Here is a 27247-nt window from a genome sequence, read left to right on the forward strand (position 1 = left end):
ATGGATGTAAAATCTTATCATTGTGGATATTTCTTATAGGTTTTTTTTTTTTTTTTTAAGTTTTCTTTTTTTTTTTTTTTTTTTTTTTTTTTTTTTTTTTTTTTTTTTTTTTTAAGTTTTCTTCTGTTCTCTACATTGTCTCAGTTTCTTCTAAGTGAAACAAGAAAAGTTCCCTGTCCCCCTAGCAGGGCGTACGATGGGAGTGTGACTCGCTTCTTCAGTACTCCACTGTGCAAACCTCTAGGGGAGCATACAGATGGGCAGACTGTGGGGCTCTGACCCCATGCATTATCTAGGGATAAATGTTTACAGCTGAAGCCCCGGTGGACTGTTTTAGTTTTGCCATCTATAGGCGGCTTGTCTTAACCAGCTCAATTAGACCTCTACTTTGTCGCAAGGACAGAGGGCTTTCTGTATCCTGGGTTCTTGCCTTGGTGTACCACAAGAATCGAATCACACGTGGGACTGGGTAATGAGTGCAAGGTATTATTGAGTGGAGGTAGCTCTCAGCAGATGGAAGAAGCCAGAAGGGGATCAAGTGGGAAGATTTTCCCCTAAACTCCACATTGTTCTGCCAGTCGGTGGCTTGCTGGCCCAGTGCCTGTCAGTGGGTTCCTCTCAATGTCCAGCCACCTGTGTGTTCCTCTGCTAATGTGCGCCTCTCAATGTCCAGCTGCCTGTGTGACTGCCTGCTGGGGGTCTCAGGGTTTTTATAGGCAGAGCATGGGGGCATGGCAGGCCAGGGTGTCTTGGGAAATGCAACATTTGGGCAGGAAATGCCTGTCCTCACATAGGTTCCTGGGGATGGAGCTCCTAGCCAGGGACCCCACCCTCCAGTACCCAGCACTTCCCTTACCGTATTCTGTATCATTTAAAGGGACCGCACACTTCCCTTTCCAGCACTTCCATATCACAAGTTCCGTTTTTATGTTTTGTCTTGTTTATTCCATGTTAAGAGTTTTCCTCAAGTGTCTGGTGGTTCCTGACTGTCCATTCCTATTGAAGAGCAAGACTGAGAGATGATTAGAAGTTCTCTGTTCAGAGACAGGGCTTGTTGACTGGCGACCTTTCTCATGAAACAAATTCAATTGTTGTGTTGTGGCATCCCCCACATTTCCGTTTCACTAAATGAGTCTAGTTAGTTTCTAGAGAAAGGCTCTTATTTCCTAGAAGGGGAATCTCCAGCTATCTGGGAGCCAAATAGGTGAAAGTTTCTGGACAAACATCACCAATGAATGGGCATACTTTCATTTCACTCACCCTTGCCTTTGGCCTTGCCTGGTCTCTGGTTTAACCCCTCAAGTTAGGAAGCATCCTTTCTGCTGTTGAAGTGGGAGCTGCATGGACTTAGAGAGGTTATCAAGGTGTTTGATTTCACTCTATGTAAAGCCACTATCAATTCTTCTGTTTTCAGTTCTGCTCCACTAGTGCACCTCCATAGAGAAGAACTTGGACTGTTAAGTTCCTGAGCCTTTCAGAGTTTCTGTGGAACAGGAAACCTTTTTGGCTAAACACACACACACACCCCTGCATTCTTATGGATAGTCTGCCTTCTCCTGTCTGCTCAACCACCACTCATCCATCTGCTTTCCATCTTCCGCAATTTGGTTCACATTCTTTTCCATTGCAGTCCTTCCCAGTTTTTCTTTTTATCCTAGTGAGTGTATGCCTTTTAAATAAATTTCCTACCATTATTTTAGTAGTAATTGAAAAGGCAAGGGAGGATTGACCATTGGTGTTTGCTCTACCATCTTTGCCCCAATCCGTTTAAGCTATATCCGGAATGTTTATCCAGACTGAATCTGGCCCCTCGCTTGTATCATTAAGGACAGAAAGACCTCTCCCTGCTTATTATTTTTCAGGCCTCATCTTTTGTCCTTCCCCTCACCATACCTTCCCATCTACGTCTGCCCAGTCAATGCTCTGGCCGTATTTTGCTTTTTATCTCTGGACCATGTTCTCTCTTTCCCTGGGCCTTATGCTCATGCTGTTACTCTTAGCACAACCCAGCTCTTGCTCCCATACCTGGCTAACTTCTAATCATCATGAAGGTCATGACTTCAGATCATCTTCCCTAGAGAGCCTTCTCTGGTACTAACACCCTTTCTAGGGCTGGGTTCTTATCTTGTAGCACCTAATTCTCCCCTGATTGAAGCACCTACGACATTATATGTTCCATGAGGATATCTTAGCTAATTTACCTGGCAGATAGTAGGCACTCTAATTTTTGTTGAATGATGAGTGACTGTTTCTTTCTCTGAATCTTTTTTACTCAGTGTTTTCACTGAGTATTTGCTGTCTTTGCCTTCAAGCCTTGCTTATACTGTAGTAATGAGTAATGGCCCAGCAAGTCAGATATTTCAAATGTATCCATCTGTTTTATTTTTACTCCCTTTTTCCTAAGAAGTACTAAAAAATGTAGAAAAGCTGAAGTAAGTAGAATTGTTTATATATCATTTTGTATACTTAAAGGTTTTATTTCAGATGTAAAATTAACAAAGTTATGTTTTCCAATATTCTGGATGAGGTCAGTTTCTATGGCCTAAAAATTAGATAGCAATATCATCAGAATTTGAATTGAATCAATACTTAGTGTCCTAACATTTAATGTGGGAGCCAGAAAAAAAAAAAAAAAAAAAAGGTGGTTGTGCTGAAAGTTGGCTTTGCTGGTAATTTTGATATATTCAGGTTGTGGATAGGCAAATGAAAAGAAAAAAAGATTAGATTTTTGATGTCCATCTGTTCATGCTTCAGAGATCTGGAAACTGAAGTTTTAAATTTTCTGGTTTTATTTTCCTGGTTTATGCAGTTTTAAGAAGGAAAATGAAAGAACCTCTCAGAAAAATGAAGGAAAGACAAGGAAAAGTGCAAGGTAGAAAACAGTATCATAGGAAAGACATAATAGAAGTGGAGGAATATATTCATTTAGTTAATAACATTGGATCCTTTTGCAATTAATGCATCTCTAGGTATGAGTACAATTATTTGATTAGTATGCAAATGAAAAGAAGATAACATTAAAAGTACCTGCCTCAAGCGGATGACTAAGGTATAAGAAGTAATAAGAAAAATGTGTCTTGAAGAAGACACGGGTCTCTAGTTTATAAAGTAGGCTCAACTATGAAAGGGTCAGTGGAGTGTTTTAGTCAGTGGACTAGAGGTTTTAGAATGTTGAGTGTTTCTCTAATAACAATTAAATGCAGTGATGATCTTTACCACTATTATCAATAATAAAAAATAGTGATCAGTAATAACTGAGTTCTTAATATGTGCCAAGCAACATGGGAACATAATTCTGCACGGTAGTGTTACTTTTATTCCCATTTTACAGATGACACAACTGATTCTTAGAGAAAAGACTTTTCTCGGGTAAGCTAAAAAGTGACAGAGCCCTGAATTTACAACCAGTCAATATGCCTAGACCCCCCTTTTTTTTTTTTTGCCATTTTGCCTCTTAATAATAAGATAATCATTAGACTTGATTAGATGCTTAATCCTTATTACCTCTGTGAGAATTCTAAGACTAGCCTCATTCTCATTGTTCAGATGAGAAAACTCAGGTTTAGAAAGATTAAATGACTTTATTCACAACCAGATTTTAAAGAAAAATTCCTTTCCTGAAACACAAATCTTTATTATTTATTTATGTATTTTAATTTTTAAAAAAGTAACATTTGGCTTTCGAATAAAATTTACAAACATTTCTCCTTTTTATTCCCCACATTTTCTCATCAGTATTGATAGTCAGCTTGTTATTCTTTCAAAATAGTGTATGTTTGTCACTGTCTATCAACAGAAATATAGTGTCTCCTTTTCTGTTACTATTCTGATACTCTGTTCAGGAAATTTGACCCATCATATTGTTGTCCCATTGACCTTTTTCTGCCGTAGTATTCAGTAAAATCATGTCATACTCCAAAAGAATCTCTCAAATTAGAAACACTGCCCTAGGATAATTCTTACATTGGTTTCGAAAGAAGAAAGTTATTCTTTCTTCAGTACCAGTACATTTTCCCATCCTATTTTTAGCCTCCAAATAATGGCTTTCCCAAAAAATCATGGAATAGAACATGCTTAGAAACCGTTTTTAGGGTTTCCATTAATGCTTTATTGTTGCTATAGGAGATATCTGATTCCAAAGGTTATGAGAACATTTACTTGTGGACAAGGTAAATTGTTACAGAGAAAGTAGAGCAAATGTACATGGGAAACAGCAACTTCCTCTTGCTTGGAAGAGATTACTTCAGATCCATATTGGGAAAACCTTTCATTGTTCTATACCATCATCATATTAAGTGAGGTGAATAAATAGAAGCTTTTGAAACTTGGCTTCTGAGTTACAAATAGAAAAAATGATATGCAGATTATTAAGTTTGGAAAACGTTAAGTCTTTTGAGTGACAGAGATAACACAGTTTAGTAAACATGATTTAGTTTAAAGATTATATGGGTAATTTATAATTTGGGGGGCTAACAGACCAAAATCAGTATGTATGAAATGTCACTACACATACTAAAAGCTTCATAGTGCAGACACAACCTCTTAAACATGGAAGGGTCTTAAATATTTTTTGAATGAACATTTGCTGAGTCAACACAGTGACTCATTTACTGACTGACTAGGGAATGTAGTGTTACCCAACATGGCTTAAGTATGGACGTCATGTAGGGGAGCAAGTAATGGTGCGTTTACTTAGATTTACTCAGCTCCTACTACATGTCATGCCCCACACATGTTGTCCTTTTTAATGCTCTTGAGAAATTTACAAGAGCAGATATTACCAGCCTGTTTTACAGATTAGAAAACCGAGGTTCAGAGAAATTAACTGATTTGAATAAACTTCAAAATTGAAGAAATGCCTGTGCAATCCTCTATACCAATACAGCCTGGATTCTTTCCACTCCCTTTCCACATACATGTTACTTGAGTGGAGTAACTTGAGGTCCTTGACAGAGATTTCTTTACCTGTCCCCCAAAATAATCTTCCTCACAGGCTTTCTGTAGTACCTGAACATATCCCATTTGTGATTAGTTCCCTTGAGTTAAGGTATTGCCTCTGTTGAAATGCATTGAGCACAAAATATGATGAATGCATTGTGACAATTTAAGATTAGTTTCCAGCAAGACCAATAACAGAGAGCCCAGCATGATTCAGGGCTGGACCCAGATGGGACTTAGTTTCAAGGTAGGCTGCAAGGAGACCCATAGTGGCAGTGGTGGAGTGGGAGGTGAGTAGGTATTGGGAGTTACCTGGATACTGAGAAAGTAGTATAAAGACCTTGGGAAATTGACCACCATTGGGCGGAGAATGTTTTAAAGTGGAGGTAGGAAAATAAAGATTTCCTGTTTTCAGTTCAGCCTAGGGCTCTGCCAAACTGTGTTGAATTACTAGAGTAAACCTTGCGTAAACGAGAGAGTTTTGTTGTTGTTCTTAGAGAGCTCTTTTTAGGGGGGAGTAGGGATCGTGAGAAGTGAGTGTACATATGTTAGCAAGGATGGCTCTGGGTTTGATAAACATTTGTTCTGGCAACATGCAAGGTAGCTTTTCTTATTCTCATACATTCATAAGGACCTTAAATTTTCTGCGTGGGAGGAATATATCCTAAAGGGATTTTATAAAATTGAATAAGACAAACTGCTCATACTAGTAGGCAGTTAAATTAGCAATGTATACAATCTAAAACACTTTGAAATTAAGAGAGAATGGGGAATTTAGGCATAATTATTTAAGTTAAATAATGCTAATCACATAAACTGTGTTGCCAGAAGAGGTCATATAAGCAAATGGTATAAATGAGGTTATGTGGAAAGTGTTAGATTTTCAGAAATGACTCTTAGAAATAGTAGTGGGAAATAAAAATATAAAGGAACGGGCTGCTGAAAATAGAGCCATCTTTTCCTTATGACAGCCCATATATATCCCAGCTATTGAAAGGACAGACATCAGGAAATGATGCACCTTTTAAAGCAGAGAAGAGAAAGCTAACGCTTCTTTTTAACAATGGAAGTTTCTCTTTTCAATGGAAGATGCTGCTGTCTTTGCTAAGTGTCTTATCCCTGGGACCACTCATGGCTAATGAGGTCAGTCTAATAACTACAGATGTTCTTCCCATTTCAGCATGCATTACTCAGGCCAGTAAGTAGTGTTTGCTTAATTTTAACTATAGCTAATTTCTGTGGATCCCATTTTTTTAATCACAGATTCTTCATAGTCTAAGCAAGACACTCTTGCTTAGTATCCTCTCACGGACTGCTGTCAATATTTCATGTTGGCTTTAAAAGTTTGTACCATGAGAGGCAAAATTTCAGGCACCAAGCATTGAATATCTAACAACATAGCCTCACAACCACGGTGGGGCCTAGCAGGTGTTCCCCCAGAGCGTTTGCGTGGTGTGCATCATGACTGGCTCATCTGTGATTCAGGTATATTTAAATAATGTTCTGCCAGAGTTTCTTACTGAAACATCCTTCAGAGACATGTGCCACCTCTTTTATGAATATTAGCTTTTAGCCATTACCAGCAAAGCAAAGCATGCAGCCATACTGCAGCCAACCAGCCAACAATAAGTGTTTCTTTCTATTTTATGTTGTAGTCTCCAAGCATCCAGTTTTATAATGATATGGGTTTCCTTGCTTTTGATTCCTTTATTTAGTGAAGATAGTGTAGTAGAGGAATGGGGGTGTATGTGTACACATGAGTATGCCATATCAAAATTTTTACTTTCAAACTTTATAGGTTATATAAATCTGCTCATCATGTAAGTGATATATTGAACACATGTGAGCTAGCATGATTTTTTAATTATCTGTGACATTTGCTTATGTGGCTAGATTCTAAAAATGTTAATTTTATAATTAATTTCCAACACATTGTTTGGCAACAATGAATAGTTTTGGTTGTAAATCACCCAAGGCCTTAGATCGCTGAACTGCCTCAATGTGTCTTCCCAGTTAGTTTTAGAAAAGTTATTTAATTTCTATTTTCTTTTTCCTCAATTTGGTTTCTATCCAGGAATCTACCTAAATCATTTTGATAAAAACTTGATATTTATTCTGCTGTCATCCATATTAGCCTTGAACTATATTTTCTGTCCCTTTTTTACTGGTTCTCCTGCTTTCTTTCAGATGTCCTTTTGTCTACTGGTATGTCACATTGGTGTATGGCTTCAGGTTTGGGTTTCATCATTTTCCCATGTAAATGTATTTCTCATTCCTTTTGCAATCTCTGTCATATGAAATATGTTACCACCCATCGTGCTGCTCCATGCTTCTCAGACTGTGGCTAATCACATCCTAGGACCTCAAGTAATATTTCATAGAGTAACCTTTGTTGACTGTTAATTCTTAAGCTGTGTCCTGCAGGGATGGGTGAAGAGGAGGATAGGTTATTTGTTCCATTAAGTTTGGGAAACAATTATCACATCCCCATCACATATTAGGTGCTCAATAAGTACTTTTTGAATAAACGAAAGAGTTACTGAATGAACATGTTTATAATATACAGTACCATGTACGTTGGGGAGTTCTATAGTAAAGAAATCTTTAACTTTATTTAACTCAGCATTTTCCAAACTTGTTTTCCAATAAAACCATCTCAGGTGCAGCATCTACACGTGTTTCATGGAATTAGTGTTGCACAAAACACACCTGTGAAACACCAGCCTGAAGGATACAACTACTCCTCCCTCCCCCAAACCTGAGCTAAAACAGGACACACTGAGCTTCCACTCCGTCTCTCCTTGGCTGCCCCACATGTAGGCCAGTTTCCTTATTCTAGTTGCTAACATCCTCATGTCACTTTCCTGGCTCAAATATGGAATAATCGTTTATCCATTACACTCTCTTTCTCTTTAATCATACACTAATTCGTATCATTACTTTTTCACCTGCTGTCTTCCAAATGTGTTTTGAGAAACAAGATGACTAATAATCTCTGTCGTATGGACTTTTATCCTTGGGCATTTATTTATGAGGTTATAGATTGAACTTATATTTTAAGTACTTTTTATTAAAACCTCTCAGAAAGACAGTTGTGAGGAATGCATTCCACCCTGGCATGCATTTTCAGCCATGACATTTTCTTCAATGGCACATGAATCAACATGAATGTCCAAAGTTGACTTGTTTCATGTTAACTTTATTGCCTGCCTTTTGACTACCTCTGTGAGTCAACTGCAAGGACTATAGCCTCTTGACTATAGCAGAAATAACCTAAGGTGCCCAGAGCATTTCTTTTCCTTACCATCAATCTTAATGACATTTGAAACTTCTCTCAAATCTAGTCTTTTCCTGGTTGATCTGAGAAGAAAGACTTGGCCGTTCCTATAGGTCCATCTTAGGTTTGTGTTTAGACATGGGGGCTGTGGTGAGGGGTATATATTTAGGTCCAGAAAGTGCTTGTTCCAACTGTGTCTTTAAACATTGCCCAACGTAGTACTGGGGTTTTGTGGCAATGCCTCTGGAACCATACTGGTGGACAGAGGTGGGGAGGAAGGGAGTTTGAGAGGATGGGCGGCAGGAAGAGGCTCTGTTTCTGTTTCACATATGGGTTATTGTTTGGAAAGGAGTTGGGGGTGGAAGTCCCATGGTAATAACAGATTGGAAATGATTATGGCAATCAGAATATTTCTAAAGATAGAAACAGGCTCTGGTGAAGTTTCTAAGAGATTTGGAAACAGGAAAAAGCATTCTGTAAGATGGACAGTAAAATTTATTTAAGAAAAATGGGGAAATGATTAAATGAGAAGCCTGACATACACAGATTACTGTTTTTCTTCTGACCCTTTCTTTTCTCTCTTTCTCTTCTTACCTCAGGACCTTTTCTCTTCTCATTAACACCTCCACCACAGTTGGAACTTGGAAAGAGAAAAGAAGTGTTCAGACATGTGCCTATTTGCATAGTCACGTCATTGAGTTAATGCCAGGACAGCACAAACGTTCTGTCCAGTTCTATAGAAAAACCAGTTTTCACTCCATCAGTAAAGTATTATTTTCTTTTTTTATTAGCATAGAGCAGCTTATATTGCCAGGCTTCTCTTAACTGTACATTATAAATAGTGTCTGATTAAGAATGTTCTGGATGGGTTAATTAGTGTGGTGACTATTATTAAGCAAACTGCTTGTTAGTATTATGCCTATTTGATCTTGGTATTGATGTGAAGTAATTGACCATAGAGCTACATTTAGAAAAGCTGAAATAAAGTTTTTTTGATTTCTATTATGGCAATAAATTGTTTATATTAAATATGTCTGTGAAAATATGAGTTTCATGGCACAGAGAATCAGAATAGACTGTGTGGGATGGTGGATGTGGTTTGTTTTGTTTTGTTTTTAAAATTATTAATACATTTGTCCAGCCTATTTCAAGACTAGCTTTATTGTAACAAAGTAGCACAAAAATATTTCAGCTTTTGCCTTCATTCTTACCACAGAGTATATGAAAACTAAAGTGTTTTTCACTTTCCCCAACTAAAGGAAATACCCTGTTAGATTTAGCTAATTGCCTAAATACTTCTTTTGGTGATGATCACTATAATGAATAGATTATAAGAAAAATATGAAAAGATGTTATAAATAAGGAAAACCCAGCCTGTAACTACTTTCTTTCAAGTACCGGGTTGTTATCTATATATTTATTGGTATCTTGTCCAGTTCTATTATTAAGTTTCCCTAGCTGTAGCATTTCCATACGGAATTGATTCCATGAGCTAATAAATTATACCATCAGGGAGTTTTCCTTGAAATTCAGCTAAAATTTTCCCATTCTTAATTTCATCTCGTTACTCCTAGTTATACCCCCTTGTACCAAGCTAAATAATTATTCTTTTTCCTTGGAGACTCTTATTATGTACCCTTCTAGTTGTCACTTAACCAGGCTATTCACAGTTAGCTCCTTTAATCTGTCCTCATAAATCAGTTCTTCCATTGCCTTAATTATTATTATTGCTCTTCTAAACACTCTCTAATTTTCAAACATATATAGTTCTCAGATGCCCCAGATGATATCAGCTTTTGCACAGGGCTCTATCCTAACAGACTTAGTGTCTTCCTTCCCTGTACAACAAGATCCAGAACTAAATGGCATCAGTTAGCTGAATCAAATCAACTCATGCTCATCTTGTCAAATTCGGGATGGTCTAACTGGTGTTTTCCATGTGCCCTACTTGCATTAAAGGTTTATTTTGATTTCTTTCAATTTCATGAAATTTGTAAGCTGTTTTAATTACTGTCCTTGTTTGTATTCTGCATCTTTCCATGTCCCTATTCACTACCACCTATCAAGTCAGTCATCTGCAACCTGTGTTAACATGGGATTCCTTTCATCCTTAAGAACATTTATGGAACGTGTTGAATAAAAGCAGGCCTCGTGCCTTGCCCACAGCGAAATTCCTTGTCAGTTACCAATTCCTATTGTTTACAACCTTTTAGCCAATCTCTCATCTCTTTTAATTTGCAATTTTGCTCACATGCTGGCCAATATAAATGAATTTTAATAGTAAGATGGATCATGATGCTGTTTTCTAAAATGAAGATATGTTGTTTGAATCCCATTTATTTATTTATTTATTTATTGGTGAATCCTTCATCCACTAAGTTTGTAATTCTGTTCAAATCCTTTTTAAGCTTGCCTGGCACTCTTTATCTGACATAAACAAATAGGTTACTTCACTTGCTTTGTTTTCCAGATATGTACAGATGTTCCTTCTTTTACCGTGTGTTTCATTTCTTTAGTAGAATTGAAGATACTGTCATAATAATTCTATTTTTTTTCTACCTTTTGTGGTGATTAATGGCAATTTTTTGTTGTGTTTACTTTCTGAATCTCTTCAGTATTTTGAATTTGTTTCAGGAAGAAGTTGACTCGTTCCCACAGTGATTTGGCGTCTATGAGGTTTGAAACTATACACATGCAGGTTTCTTTCCTTTTTAAATCAAGGACTAAATTTATTATTTTATTAGGGCATATTTAAGGGGTTAGTATCATTGTGTTTTATCTTTCTATATACAATCATCTATTTATTACTTGGGAGTTCTTATGTATTTTTGAGTTTTCTCAAGGTATTTGAAATTAGAATAGAAATTATGTTTGTTTATGAAACAAACATAGAAGCCCCCAAAAGAATCTTTTTGGTTCTGGAATGTGCATAGTGTACTACAACCGAAGACTTTGTTTCTAGCTCCTGTGGCTCCTCCACTGTTTCTTAGTGTTGCCCATCAGATCTTGCTTTCAGCCCTTTTTAACACCCTCTCTCTGTCTCCACGGTGACTGTCCTGATGCCTCAGTGAGTTTCTAAAAGCCCATCTCCGCCTCTGTACACCTCACCTGAAATAGATGACCTGACCTAATGCTTTAATAATGCAACTCTTTAGATTCTACACCTGCTAGCTAAAGTTGTTTTGGTTTTTCAGCTTCAATTTTTTCTTCTTCCCTCAGCTTTGTAAGACAGCTAGGTTTATTATCTTTTATAAGACCCTACACCATGATCACACATATTATAATGTTTTTCTCCTTCCATCTTATAAAATCTTTCTGTTTCTTCAGGATCCTTCTTCCTTCCCTAGCAAGTATTCCCAAGTGAATACTACTGTGTCCATGTGTCTCATTTTTAAAAGTCCAACCTTACCTTCCTCTTCCTTCTCTCTATCTCCTTCTCTCTGCTTCTCTCTTTCATACACAAACCCTAATTTCCTGCAGTCTGATTTCTGCCCACACCGCTCTTCAAGGATATTGCCCATCGGAGTAGCCAGTGACTTACAGCGTGACAAAGCCAGAAGCTTCTTGTTTCTGCTGTGCAGCACCTCTGCAGTGTTTTATGTCCCATTTTACACATTCTTTAAGGGTTCTTGATTCATTTCAACAGTGTGATATTACTCTTGGATTCTCTTTCTAGTCTTCCAAAAGTTCCCTTTTGCTCTCCTTCAATAGTTTTTCTTTTTCACCTGCCTCCTAAATCTATTTGTTCCCCTACTCAGTAATTCATGGAAGGGGCCAAGTTTCAGGATGGGGCTCAGGAACTCTGAGAAAGCACTTGGTAGTCTGGCCCAGTCTACCCTTCTAGACCTTACATCCAGACCTACATCCCAGTCTCTTTGGGTTGCATATTATTTCCTGAGGAGTTGTATTTCTTCACCCCTTTTTCCTTTGGTCACCTGTTCTCTGACTCCAGAGTTTCCCCAACTCTGTCTTGCAAAATTCTTTACCCAAAACCTTCTTTAAGCCTTTACTGAGCCCCAAGTCAGCATTAATCTCTTCTTCTCCTCCACTAAAAAAAATTAGAATGGCCATTGTGTATATCGTATGTTCCAACATAGGTTAGTCGGCTGCTCGTGTGTCTGTCTCCCACTCTGCTCTAAGCATTAATGGTTTGCTTTCCAATAGATAGTGAGCTCCTTGAGGATAGGCCCTCTATTTGTATATGTGGCTTACAGGATTTAAGCTATATTATTTTTTAAGATTTTATTTTATTTTGATTCTCTTATCAGTAAGTAACAGATATTGAACTCTGTGTGATAAAGTGTTATGGAAAAATAGGAGATAAATGATAATAAAAAAGATACTAAAATATACTTCAGGAAACATTAGCAAAGTAAATTTAATAAAAAATATATTCAGGTGCCCAAGAATACAGAACGATCATGAGCAGAAATGACAAGTGTTAATCAAGGAAGTTTCAAACGTTTTTGTAGGTTAATGAACAAATATGGCTTGAAAATAAGCACTGGGCCATGTGGCGATTGGAAAACAGAAAATGGAAATCCAGAAGGATGAGCAAGGGAAAAGTGATAAAGCATCTCTCTAATCTTATGTTTTATGGTATATGCAGTGCAAGTTTTATAGCCATAGAAACTCTTTGGAAACCATTCAATGACAGCCCAGTCCAATTTCAAACTTTTGAACTTCTCTTAGTGGCTACTACTTTTTGCACTTATTCTAGAATTTTTGTTAAAACATCTTTATTTTTTTCTCAGTTTTATATATAATCATTATGTCCTTACAGGAAGGTAAAGGACAAATTTTACATATTTTTTCCCACTAAAAGTATATTGCATTCTTTTTTTGTAACAGATTCATGCCCAAGCACAAAACAACCCATTTAAAGAAGATGCTCAGCCTTACAGGAAATGGCGGTGCAGTTCTGTCCACGGCCCTTCCTTTTCAGCCAGAGCAGAGAGATTCAGAAGATTTATTGAAGAATTTTAATTCAGAGTGTGATACACACTCTGGCCTTGCTACTGCACAAGAATGTTTGGGTAACTCAGGAAGACAGGAATCAGACTTGAAAAAGTCCAACTCGTCAGATAATTCAGGCTGTCATCATGGAGAGAATAAACAAGATCTGACTGTTAATCCCGACATTTTGGGTGAAGTTGATAATCAGCAAAGACTGCTGCACATTGTCTGGCCTCACAGGTGGTAAGTCAAGGCATGCCAATTTTAGGAAGAGTTGTGGAACTAATTTGCTGTTCCTATTGCTTTAGAAAAAGATTATTTTAATGTAGTGGTATTACTAATGGTCTGCCAAGCTGGTACTACTAAATATCCTCATATTAATGGTCGTGTGCCTAGATTAAATTGAATTACAGATAATTATTTGCAGTGATTTGCTCAACTAACAGTAGTGAGTAGGCACATCTAACATACCAAGTCTTGTTCAAAAAGTTTCAAAATATAAGAATCAGATTCCATGTTAGGCGCGCGCGTGCACGCACACACACACACACACACACACACACACACACAAACACACAGAGTTATCACAAAACTATTTCATATATACACACTGATAAAGTAGTATTACCATTAAGGCAAGAATAATTTTCATTATTTACTACTTTGACCAGTTTCAACCGAGTGGCTTCATCTTACTTGTCATAATATGTATGTCAGTACATTTGAAAACATTTCCTTTACTCAGATGCCTCTGTATTGTGCTAAGCAAAATACTTTCTAGCCAAGTCTTTCCTAAACAGAGGAAAATCGACTGCAGCGTGTAATCTCACCAAATATAAACTCGAACTTAACCCTGGCTTCTATAAATTAGGATTTAAAGAGGTAAAATGTCCCGATAATCTTCTGGTATTAGGCATGAACATTTTAATCTAGTTTCTATTCCTCCCAGTTAGTTTAATCTGCATGTGGCCTGATTAGAGTTCACTTCCCCCACAGATTATGGTCTCTTTATTGCAGAGATGCTAGGCTGATCATTAGGTCCGATTTTCTGAGAGCAACCGTTTGCAGGTGAAGTAATAAGCACACCACACCGGCCGGGCAAAGCGCCTTTGCCGAGGATTTGCCTTCCAGCACATTAAAACTCCAGAAGCTCTCCCAGTTGATCTGCAGCATCTGGTACCTAAAGGGATTTTCATCTTTGATTCTAAATGTATGAACGTAAAATATAGGGTTTGAAAGTTGATGTGGAATGTGTTTTTGGATTTGTTTGTGCAACTTTGCATTTCCAGCTTAGCCTTTCTAAGATAGGGACATGTATTTTTAAATCATATTTTTTATTTCAAATGTGACAGAGTTCAATATTCTTTGATGTGATTTTAAAATGCAGTGAGTCTAGATGAGATTAACCTGTTTCAAGGTAAAATAGATGTCATCATTTACTCCCCTCTGAAAACCTTTTTCTTTTATTCCGTTAACCTTTGATTGTCTCTGAAGTACTATTTATTGCAAGAAAATCAGTTCTAAAATGGTAAATTAAATAATTTCTAGACTGCTGTTACAAAACAGCAATATGGAGGAAAGAGTGAAAACCATGTTATTCGATACTTTGCACAAAATAAGACAGTGCTATGTTAATAAAATTAACAATATTAAATTGAATAATTCCCTCTCTTCCTTTGTATATTTTTGCTTTAATTTAATTTAATTGCCTAAAGTTAGTTGCTTAAAGAGATGCAGCATTATGTTTGTGCACATTCTTATTGTTAAAGCTAAATTATTTTTAATTTGGAGAAGAGGGAAAAAAGCCGCATCAGCAAGAGTAAATGCCAAAATATAAAAGTAACACATTCATCCTTACGGGTAATATAGTAGAACATTGGAAACTTGGAGGTTGCCAGACACATAGCTAACATTAGGGCTAATTTTGAAAATCTAGCGTGCAGTCAATTTTACTGATGCCTGGGGACATACAAGGTAGAAGCTGACAAGAGAACTAATTTTGTTTGGGTTATTTACTGCTATGCATCATCCGCAGGTTCCCGCCTGACACACAGCTATATGAAGGGGGATATTATCACACACTAAAAATTTATGTTGACATTCGATATTTGTTCAATATGTCAGCAGTATTACTTTCATAATCAAAAGAGTAAGAAAAAGAGAAAAGAAAAGCACTTTATGCTCATATAGATATATCTTTTTAATAACAGTCTATAAGGTTAATATAGTTTACCTTTGAGAGTATACAATGAAAACAAGCAGGGTTAGGAGGGGAAATGACAGAAAGCATCAACCCGAGCTGTTTGTTTGCCATTACCTAAGCGAGCCATGTCAGCTCTCTGGCCCGCGTCTGATAGCTATTTGTTGTACAGAGAGCACAGCATAAAAAAAATATCAAACTCTTAATACTATTGTGTGCCCATAACCATCTGTCACTGCTAGCCTGGAGATGAGAGGAAGATTACGAGGAATAAACACTGAGCCGCCGAGCATTGGTAAAGCCTTCGGGCAAAAAACTCTTGTGGGGACATCAAAGACATTCTAATTCCGAGGCAGTCAAGGATTACAGTGTGTAACCTGTGCTGACAACAGATAAATGACTGGCAATATTGTGCCAGAGCTGTTGGGTCCTGCATGGAGTACTGATGATGATGATGATGATGTTATCTTGCAGAATGGACTCTGCTGGGATAATTTTATGATAAAACACTTTTTTCAAATGCCACTGGGTCTAGGCAGACATTTACTAGCTACAGGGGTAGCAATCAGTTTCTTCAAAATTTACTGTTCTAAGCCCATTAGAGTTCCATCGCAGCAAGACTCTTCAATGAAAATCTAAAACGCCTATATTTTCTTTAGGACAATTTATGCAAATTTTGTGAGCTGAACTCCTACCCTTTAGTGGTAGATGCTTTATCATCTGATTTATGTAAATGTGCTCATAAAAATACAGTTTATTTTTAATTGGTGAATATGAATTAGAAAATTAAGATTCTGGTTCATCATTCATCAAACATCCCCAGCTACAAGCACACATTTATTTAGACCCTGATCGTATGGTGGAAATCATATAATTGACCAGTCAATATGAATAGTATTCAGAGGGAAACTATGGTTTCTACTAGAAATGACCAGGGTTGTGTTTCTTATTCATCCCTCTTAGTTTGAGCCTCCCCCTTCCTTGTACTTCACATGTTCTTGTCAGTATTATGAGCGGCTTTAACTCCGTGCTGGAAAAGGGGGGTTTTCTTTACAGTAGCCTACAGGAAAGTCCTTAGAAGCAGGAATCTGTTGCATTTTCACCTTGGCCATGTATCTGTACCAGAGAGAATGCATTGATGATTGTTTCCCATGTAAACATAAAGGAGAAAGGAACACTGGAGAGGGCAATTGGATTCTTGCATCTTGTCATTACCTTGCCTAACAAATCAAAAATAAAACCGTCTTCTTTATCATAAAAAATATGCCCATGAAATCATGCAGTTGCAGTAGCCAACTCTAAAAATGAAGTGATGCTGACCTCATTGTGTTAGTTCCACACTGGGATCATGAATGGTCTAAAATATAGTGTCAGCCTTTAACATATCTCATACTAAGTCAACCAAATGTAGAGCCTACTTGCTAGAATATGTATCAAAATCAAAAGTGACATTTTCTAGAAGACACATTCTGGCTTTAAATCTGTGTTAAAATGTCTGTGCATGAGAACAGGCCCTTAAATGCAATGCTTGCCCCTCTCCTCATTCTTTCTCAAACTGAGCTTGTCAAGGATTATAGTGTGCAACATCTGCTGACAGTAGATAAATAACTGACAGTATTTTAGCAGAGTTGCTGGGTTCTCTGCAGAGTAATTTGTTTTCTCCTTTCCACCCAGTCTTTAATGTTTTGTTATAAACATCTATAGCAAGGGACAGTTAATAGAAATGACTTATAGAGAAAGACCTGTAAAAAAATAGGCTGCAATTGGCACTGCTTGTTTTTTTTTTTTTAAAGTATTTTCTTCCCAAATATTATACAAAATTGAAATATTAATCCAGGTTCCAATCTTTATGTGAGTGTTCTCTAATAATTATTATAATGGGCATAAAAGACACACTGCTGGAAGGATAAAAAAAAAAAAACGAATTTAGAATACATTGAAAGATCACTCTCTCAAGGCTGCAGTTCTCAAACTCTTTGGTCTCAAGACCCCTTCATCATACTCTTAATTATTGGGATACCAAAGAGCTCTTGTTTATTGGAATTACACCTATCAGTGTTTACTGTATTACAAGTTAAAACTGAGGAAAAAGTTTTAAAATCTACATTAGAGTGTTTTTAAAATAACAATCAATAACAAAATAACGTATGTTCACATTAATGTATTTTTATAAAAATTAACTATATTTTCCAAAACAAAGAAAAAAAAATCAGCGAGAAGAGCAACATTATGTTTTTAAAAATCTGTAACCTCTAAGTAGAAGAGACTTAGATTCTTATATCTGCTTAAATGTTTAATTTGTTACACTCTCTTGTTTTCATAGAAGTTTATGAAGAAATTCTGCCTCACAGATATAGCTGGGAAAGTTGAGTGTTTTAATGATTTTTTCAGATTAATATAGAGATTCTTCTTTGATACTATACCAAAACTTGACAAGTAGGAGCTTCTTAAAAGTTTGCTGTAATGTGGAATATGAAACCACATAAATGATTTCTTCATGCTCTGTTACATGCATTTGAATGGATTTTGTAGCATTATGCACTGGTGATTTGGGGAAATACAGGTTTACCAAATTGTGAAGATCTTCCAAATGTTGACACAATTTATTATACAATTTCAAAAAATAATATTTATTAATATCACCATTGATCTCATAAAGAGACATTTTTGAATAACGAGAAGCTGTCAAGCTTACAGCATAAATAGAATTTTTCCAAAATTCTAATGCTCCTTAAAAGCTTAAATTTATCATTGCAACAAATATTATCACTTGTTTTTCCTTGAGTGACAAGTTCACGTGGTTCATGTTTGAGAAAATGGCTGCCAGATAGCGAAGTCTGATTAACTGTGGTTTGTCTGTCAGTTCTTTGAAATAAATTCACTGTTTCATGAAAAGACAGCTAGTTGCTCACAACTCAAACAAGCATACAAGTATTCTTCCTCAGGACAGCTATCATGGTATACATGTGTATTTCCCATTTTATTACATATTAAAAGATATCTATCGAAGGGGTGAACTTTAATAAAATTAGTAAATTTTATTGCTTCTTCAAGAACATGCTTAAGTAAAACAGACTTATTTGTGCCATTGCCTTGAATTGTGCTAAGGCACCAGCAGCTTTATTCACCACTGTTTTTGTACTATGAGGCTCTATGCCAACACAGTGAAAAAGGCAAATTACATCTTTAGTATCCTTATGAAAAAAAGTTTTACTTTGCAACCTTGAAAGAGTCTTGAATACACTTGGGAGGCCAGGGTGGGCAGATCACAAGGTTAAGAGTTCGAGACCAGCCTGACCAGCATGGTGAAACCCATCTCTACTAAAAATAAAAAAATTAACCAGGTGCAGTGGCGCACACCTGTAATCCCAGCTACTCAGGTGGCTGAGGCAGGTGAGTCACTTGAACTCGGGAGGTGGAAGTTGCAGTGAGCTGAGATTGCACCATTGCTGCACTCCAGTGCTCCAGCCTGGGCTACAGAGCAAGACTCCATCTCAAAAAAAAAAAAAAAAAAAAAGTATTTATCTTATATAAGTCAGCTCTCTCAGACTAAATGCAACTTGCATCAACATGGGCTAAGTAGTTAGGAAGCCCTAGGATACAGATCTATTATATAAGAAATTCTGTTCTGATCATAAAACCTCTGTGATTGGCCTGTAATTGGATAGATTCTGGTTAAGAAAAATAAGGAAGGTAGGAGTGGGCCATGAGGCATGTTAAAGAGTTTGAAATTATTAGAGTAGCTATGGCTGTATGTTCTACTATGACCTCATCACTTGGGATATAGGGAAATTATCAAAGCTCTTCACTTAAAGCAGACTGACTTTTTATGAGCTATATGGTATTTGCAGCATTTTCCATAAAATAATGATAATTTATGCAAAGTTGATATAAAGAGTATGAATTTAGAAAGGAAAAAGTCCAGTCATTGAGAACTAAAAACAGTTCTGAAACATACTTAGGTGAGTCACTGAAGTAAAACATGTACCATAATATTGAACGACTTTGACATCTATATTTTTAGAAACATTGGCAATTTCTAGCACAATAAATGATTGATGTAAAATGGAAAATTATGTTTTATTACTTGGCACTAAAATAAATTACTCTGTTTCACTCTTTGACTCTCTGAGGTTTAAAAATATAGTTTCAAAAACCAAATCGATGACTGTCTTCTGAAAGGATGTGTTTTGGATGATTGAATGATATGCTTTTCAGGCCAGAGTAAACTTGCCTTGGTTTTCTCTTTGCTGAGTTAACTTAGGAAAAGTATGGTGAGTAGGCCATCTTAAATCTTTAAGGCTTTACTGGTCATTACCTTGTAACAGAATACTTTGGGAAGGACAGAAGATGGTGTGGGGTGAAGAATACTTTCGGAAATCAGTCTTCAGGTGCCATGCTCCACTGTGAACAGAGGACAAAGTGCTAATTTTTGGACACTGATATTCTTTGTTCTATTGCAATGTTATGTATAAGTCTGTTTTTCTAAGAGAAGAATGATCCTCACTGAATAATGGTTCTGGAAAAGATGTTCACGTGCTCTGGACATCTGCTTTTCAGCACACTCCATCAAAGCTTCCTCAGACCTATGAGAACCATCTTACTTGTTTTGATCTCTAAAAAATAATGATTCCATACATGCTTTCCAGTGGCAGTATTTATTTTCAAAGTTAAGTAACCCTTGATGTAAGGAAGATTTGCTTTATAACTATTGTAAGTAGCTAGTTCCCAGATTGACTAGGAATAATGACTGATAGCTCTTTGAAAGGGATCATCTAACCATTCTGTGTTTATCCATCTATTGGACTGTCAGAGCTTACATGAAATAATAAGGTTCTAATTGTTTATAGTCATTCTCAATTTGGTGATAAATTTTCTTTAGTTACATTTTTCATGTCTTGCGTGTTTTAAGGAATTTGTTTGTTGCTTAGTTTGTTTGGTTTTTATCTTTAAAGAATTTTGTCTTTAAAGCGAATGAACTCTGGCATTTAAAAAACAAAAAGCTCTCTAAAGAATTTTACTAGAATTTTCTGGAAAAAAATTAATCAAATATCTGGCTAAAATGACCATGTGCTATATCACTTATAGTTTTATTTTATCCTCTAACATAGCACCATTAGATGAATCTGTGGGAATCTATTTCAGGATTTTGAATTAGTGGTAAGAAAATAGATACGAAGAAATTTGTGGCCAAAGAAATAGCCTCACCAGAATCCCATTTATAATTTCCAAAATCCCATTTTGGTGCCTTGCTGACTATTTTCCAAATCATTGAACATGTGGAAAATAAATACAGATTCCACATTTAGTTTCATTGCTTCTTGGGTTGTTTTTAAAATTTTAACACACCATGTCAGCATAAAGAACTTCTACCTATAGCAGTCACAGTCTTGGTATTATTGTAGTAGAATGTCATAAACTAAAGCTCTTGTTACCCTTTTCTTGCCTAATGTAGTTAAAAAGTTCACAAAGCGTGATTCATTTTGTAAGCATACTAATTGCTGCAAAAGACACTGTTTCATCATGGTATGCTTATGACAGTCATCTTCATCTGCTCAAGACCCACATCTGCCTTTGCATCCTCCATCACCATTCTTTTGACCAAATTCTTACACTAGACTTCACTAAACATTACAGTCAGGGGTGGGTGAGTTGGGAAGTAGATGGCTAGGTGATATGGATGGATGGATGGATGGACAAACAGGTAGATAGGTTACTTCGTAGATGATTGGTAGATAGATCATCTGTTTCTTTGCTATACATTTTTATGTTATATACATGATGGTATGTGAATTTAAATATATTTCTCTTTTCCAGTCACTAAGCCTTTCTCCACTCCATCCCAGTACACCTAACTTCTCTTTAATTAGCCTACTCTTTCTTCTTTTTTAAGGCTAATATTCCTCCTGTTCCTCTTAATGTGTGGTGTTACCTGTCTTTCCATGGTGGCAGTTATCATTGTATTTCTTTAGTGATGCCTTGTAATACTCTGCCTTCCACGGATATCTTCCCTGATTTAAATTCCTGTGATGTGTTTGTTAATCTCCTTCACTGTCAATGTCCACACACCAAAGGCACTGTGCAGTCTAGTGTACCACATAAACATGTAACAGAACTTTTCACTTTCCACATGCCTCCTATCCCTACTCCTTTCATGTTTTAAGTGGTGGTATTTGTTTTAGGTCCTAAGGTTTTTCAGAACAGAGACAGAACTTTTTTTTGTTTAGGGGGAATTTTTTCCATGGCATTTAGCCAGAGTGCCTGGCAATTAGGAGTACTTAGTCGATGTTACTTAATGAATTATAGGGTGACTGGTAATTGACCATCACCTGCTCTGTAAGTCCATTTGAGTTTATGTCTGTCTTCCTAGGAAGAATGACAATAAAAATGTGGAGGAATTAAGTTTATTGAACAACAAGATAGACACGGTCGTGTGATCAGCATTGCTTTTACAAAACCTATGTTTTTTTTTTTTTTTTTTGGTTTGTTTTCTTTTGTGAAACAAAATCCTTCAAGATTTTGTTAAAATAGAATAATACTGGGGAGAAAAGCTCAAACTGGTTAAAACCAAAGTAATTTCTAAGTCATTATGGAAAAATAAATCCAGAATTGAAGATCCCTGTAGATTATTTCTTAACCTACCCCTCCACCATAATCTAGATGTTAAATCATTTTGAAACAATCCATTGAAATAGCTTTTTAAACTCTTATGTGAAATCCTAGTGAATGAGAACCAGTAGCTTTCCTAGGCTACCTAGGAAGGTTTTCATTTATTTATTTTTCTTTTACTCAGTAAATCACACCAAAAAATTCCAAGGTAGCACAGCAATAACTATTACAAATTATGTAAGGTTCCCCCCTTGTATCATCGTTATTGGCTATGCAGCTAATTAACTATTTCAGCATTATTTCGCCTTGCATCATTTGTTGGTTAAACAAAAGAAGGCGAAAATTTAGAAACAGAGAAATGAAATGTTAAAGGTTTGTTCTTACTCAGATGTATACTCATAGTGCCTATGTCCTGTTGAAGGAAATAATTTATCGTGATCTTAGTCAAAAGCATTTCTCTCTTTGCTGTCTTTTTTTTTATTAATTTAGATATGTTTCTGAGATGAGAATTGATGTTACTTCTAATTATGGTTCCATGTAGTTAATTTCCTTCTTTTTTCTTAAGCTTAGTGTGAAAGGCAGTTTCCTCCAAAAGCGGTGGGGGCTGGGGGGGGGGGGAAGGGAGCTAGTTACAGGGAGGGAAGAATACTGATAGAGCTGATCTTCCTGTTGCCTTAGCAACAGATTTATTTATTAGGGGTTGAAATGACATGAGTTAATATACCGCATACCTGCTGATCGGCAAACTCCTCTATTTCAGCTGCAGTTGACAATTAAGTCCTGGACAGCTACAGCCAGGGGTTAATGTTCCTCATTAGGAGAACTAGGTCATTACTGGGAAATCAAGGCACTTAAGGCAGCATGGGTAAAATAAAAAATTCAGCATCTAGATGAGTGAGGCTTTTTTTATGTTAATTAACCTTATTTTCCTAGGTTTAAAAAAATCTTATATGCACATGACAGTGGATCAATTAATTGAAAAAAGAGCTAGTTTACTTTACTCTCTGAGTTGTCTTCATTTCCTTTGCAAGGATTTCATTATTTTATGGAAAATTCTTATGTCTATATGATGAGTAAAAGGGGTATTAAAATTAAGAAGGGAATCATCATGGAAATCAGCTTTACCACAAGGGAATGAGCAAATAAAAGCTTTGGAAATGAAAATAAATAAGCTTTGCTAATACCTCACCTAAGGAGCAGAATATAAGCCCATCAGAGCTGAGAGACATTTAGAGGTACTTCTTTGCTTCTTTATTAAGCAGTTACATAGTTATTTGACCTTCAGAAACTGAAACTTTGGAAAAGTGATTCCAAGTGATTTGTAAACATTCTGTTTGCAGAAAGCTGTATAGCAGTTTAACAAACAATAACTTTCCAGTTCATAATTGGCTTTTAAAAATACCAATAAAATTAGATACATTCGTTGAAAGTTTTTATTAAAATGTCTGAGTGGGTGCTTTTTTCACTTGATAAGTTCATAAATAATGTATCAAGCCCCTTCTGAAAGCTTTTGTTTTCTTACTTCTTTGAAGAGCCTTTATGTTGAAAGGGGGGTATTTACAGAATAGAAAAAGATTTATTGCCCAGAATCCTGTTTCATCTTCATTACTGTACTGCCTCCATTAAACCACTTCTCACCAGTTTTTTTCACTTGTGGTAACTTTGTAAACATAAACAAAAGCAAAATGGTGCTCTTACCATCTTCATCCCCTAAAATAGTGTCTCTTCAACTGAAAAACTAAAATCATTAAAATTTTCTTCCCTCCACCCACATTCTATATAAACTGTTATTTTTAATGTAAAATTAATCGATTGAACTCCCCCAGAGACGTAGTATGGAACTGTTGTCATTTCTTAACTCTCTTTTAACTGATTAGCTCTCTGTGGTTTGGTGTATATGTTTTCACTCCCCCAAAATCATTGTCCTGTTTATATAAGCGAAACCAGGCCCTCAGATACTTCTTTGGAAAATGCAGCTCTAGTATACTTCTGTTAGTATCATGTATATTGCCAATTATCCTCAGACTTAGCAGAAAATTATTGTATTAAGTGGCACCACTCTCCTTCCTTAGAGAAGCGTTTGATTCCGGTCTAAAATTAGACGTGAGCCTTACACAACTGCCCCTCTTCACCTACCACAGTCAATTCTTGATTTTAACAAGAACACTTTTAATGGAGAAATTGTTTCCCCAATTTCAGAATTGTTGCCCAAGAGCCAGAGTTCTAGCATGAGGAGATATGGAAGAAACTGTTAGCTATCCCCTCCAAATTTCTCTTTTTCTTGGGAACACAGACCACATTTTCCAGCCTCTATTGCCGTTTACTTGGGGTGGCTGCATGACCGGGTCTTGGCCAATAAATGTAATAGAGAAAAGTGATGTGGGCCACTTCCAGGCCTGGTCCATAACAATTTCTCACCCACTTTCTCCCGTGTTTTTTTTTTTTCCTTCCTCACTGGACAGACGTAGAATGCACTTGTTGAAGATGACAGTACCTCCCTTGGTTTGGTACTTTAAACGGCTGTATGGAAGGGGACTGTCCTTCTGATCTACCCACCTTCCTGTTACTCTTGCATGAGCCTTTTACATGTTTTGATCCATTTAATGCAGTGAAGCTAGCTTAGTGGATGTGGAAAGCTGCTATTATAATCCACACAATATAGTAGTGATTTGACTGGGGTAGTAGCAGTGGCAATCATAAGGGGTCAGGATATATTTTGAAGATTTTGGCCTGAGTAAGTGGATAAATGAAGGTGCTATTTAATGAATGGAGAACACTTGAGGAGATAGGTTTTTAAACTTTGCATTTGGACAAACTAAGTTAGAGATCTTTCAGACACACATGGAGATTTCAGGTTGGAAGCTGATATTCAAGTCTGTTATTCAAATGGGCAGTGAACACTAAAGGTAGAAATTTGGGATTTATCAGCATAGATATGTACAATTCCTTTAAAACAGTTTTAAAATATATTTGAAGCTTCCTGATTTTAAACATTACATTTCTACTAGTTCTATAGGCAGCAGATATAGCCTAGTTATAGTTATGGCATAGTAGGTTCTGAGTCTCTCTGTAAGTCCTGCCTGTCACAGTTACCAGCCTTGTGCCTTCAGTCAAGTTATCTACTCTCTAACTTCAGTTTTCTTCTTTATAAGATGGGAATAATGTTAACAACATTGCAGAATTGTTCTGAGGATTAAAGAAGATGATATATGTAATTGCGTTAGCACAGATCCTGGCACAGAGTAAGCACTTACTAAACATTAGCTATTCTTAGTAGTAAATAATATAGAGTACTTCATTAGCTCACATGGGACTCTCACTTTTGCCCACTATCTCTTATTGGTTAAAATCAATTTTTTCTTAACTCTTCTAGAAAAAAAGAAAAGAAATAGCTAAATAAAGTCATCTTTTTTCATCTTCATTTTCAGCCTACCCAAAACAAGTACATACTGTACAGAAAAATGGAATTAAGCTACAGAGCAAACACTTCTAAGGAGCAGCATCTGCCTTGTAAATGAAGTCTATAAAAGGCTACCAAATGTCCCTTCACATTTTTATGATTGTTAGTTAGAGTATTACTAAACCTGGATGGAATTTTTTTTGAGGCTCTTACATCAAGCACCCACACTGTAAATATCACAAATTATTTCCGTTTTTAACAAGATGGCTGCCGTGAGCCTTTGCTGAAGATTTTAGCAGCAGTGATATAGTTTTAAATATATGATTTTGTAAAAAGCACTTTCTGCCTATATAATTGTCATATTTTTAAGCACATTACTGTTTTTTAAAAAAACAGCTTTAATGGGGTATAATTTATATGTCAAAAAAATTACCCGTTTTAAATATGTAATTCAGTGATTTTTAGTAAATTCACAGAGTTTCACAACTATCCCACAATCCAGTTTTAGAACATTTTCATCACTCCAGAAGGAATTCTCCTGCCCCATTAGGATCAAACCCAGTTTTCACCCCTGACCCAGGAAACCACTAATCTGCTTGCTCTCACTACAGATTTGTCTTTTCTGAACATTCATGTAAATTGATTCATACAATATGTGGTCTTTTGTGTCTGGTTTCTATCACTTAGAACCGTGTTTTAAGGATTGTCCATGTTGTAGCAGGTATCAGTAGTCCTTTCCTTTCTAATGCTAAATAATATTCCATTATATGCATATCACATCTATTGTTTATTCCTTTCTCATATGATGGACATTTGGATTGTTTTCACTATTTTAGCTGTTAGGAATAATGCTGTTTGTACATTTGCATAGAAGTCTTTATGTGGACATATGTTTTCATTTGGCGGGGGGGTGGGGGGTGGGAGGGGTGTTAGATACCTAGCAGTGGAATTACTGAGTTATCTGATAAATGTATGTTTAAGTTTTTTAAAAACAGGCAGATCACATTTTAAATACCTAGTAATTTTTCTTTAGATTCATTCATTAATTTCAAAATGTTTATTGAGCCACTTCTAAAGCCAGTTACCATACTGACTACAAGATATAGTCAACTCTTGATTATCCACCATAATCAGAATTAAACATAGTTAGGATGTTTAAAATCTCCTCGTTATCCATAAACCTAATATAGGGCATTCTTTCAAATGTCTTCGGCATAAAAAGTCTAATATCTTAATGGACCTATTATCCCAAACATATATTGAATGGCTGTATGTTAGGGAGCTACCAGGAATTCAAAGATGAAAGATATAACCTTTAGGAGTCCACAGTACAGGAAGAGAGATGGGTAGATAGGCCTCCATATACTTCCAGTGTCCTTGCCATTTTCTGAAATAAAAGGCATCTAAATTCAAACCCCTGCTTTTTTCCCCCTAAACTCTTTTATACTCCTACTTATGAATGGTACATTTATTCCCTCACATTCAGCTCCATATTACTATCTTGTTTGATTCCTCTTCTCTTCAACAATGTATTTGCTTCCTATGGGTGCTATAACAAATTATCACCAACTTGGCAGCCTAAAACAACAAAAATTTGTTCTCTTACAGCTCTGGAGGCCAGAAGTCAGAATTCAGTATCCCTGGGCTGAAATCAAGGTGTTAGTGTGGCCTCATTCCTTCCAGAGGCTCAGTTTCTGGTAACTGCCACCAAAATCTCCAGTTTGTGGCTGCATCACTCGATTCTCTGCCTCCAGTCACATTGCCTTCTCCTCTTCAGTCTGTGTCAAATCTCCCCGTGCTTCCCTCTTATAAGAATACACACAGTTACATTTAGGTCCCACCCAGATATTCCAGGATAATCTCCCTG

At 36.4% G+C, this 27247-nt stretch overlaps 1 protein-coding gene across 5 annotated transcripts in view; it reads left to right on the plus strand.

The window, feature by feature from the left end:
* Positions 1-27247, plus strand: part of GTDC1 (glycosyltransferase like domain containing 1) — a 416322-nt gene that overhangs the window by 323528 nt on the left and 65547 nt on the right. For all 5 annotated transcript variants that reach the window (XM_017523181.2, XM_037736612.1, XM_017523175.2 and 2 more), the window contains one exon: positions 13067-13414. In XM_017523181.2, the coding sequence (XP_017378670.1) occupies positions 13067-13414 (348 nt within the window). The remainder of the gene's footprint in view (positions 1-13066; positions 13415-27247) is intronic.

This window comes from Cebus imitator, unplaced genomic scaffold, assembly GCF_001604975.1.
Source record: "Cebus imitator isolate Cc_AM_T3 unplaced genomic scaffold, Cebus_imitator-1.0 Scaffold27, whole genome shotgun sequence".
NCBI classification, from domain to species: Eukaryota; Metazoa; Chordata; class Mammalia; order Primates; family Cebidae; genus Cebus; species Cebus imitator.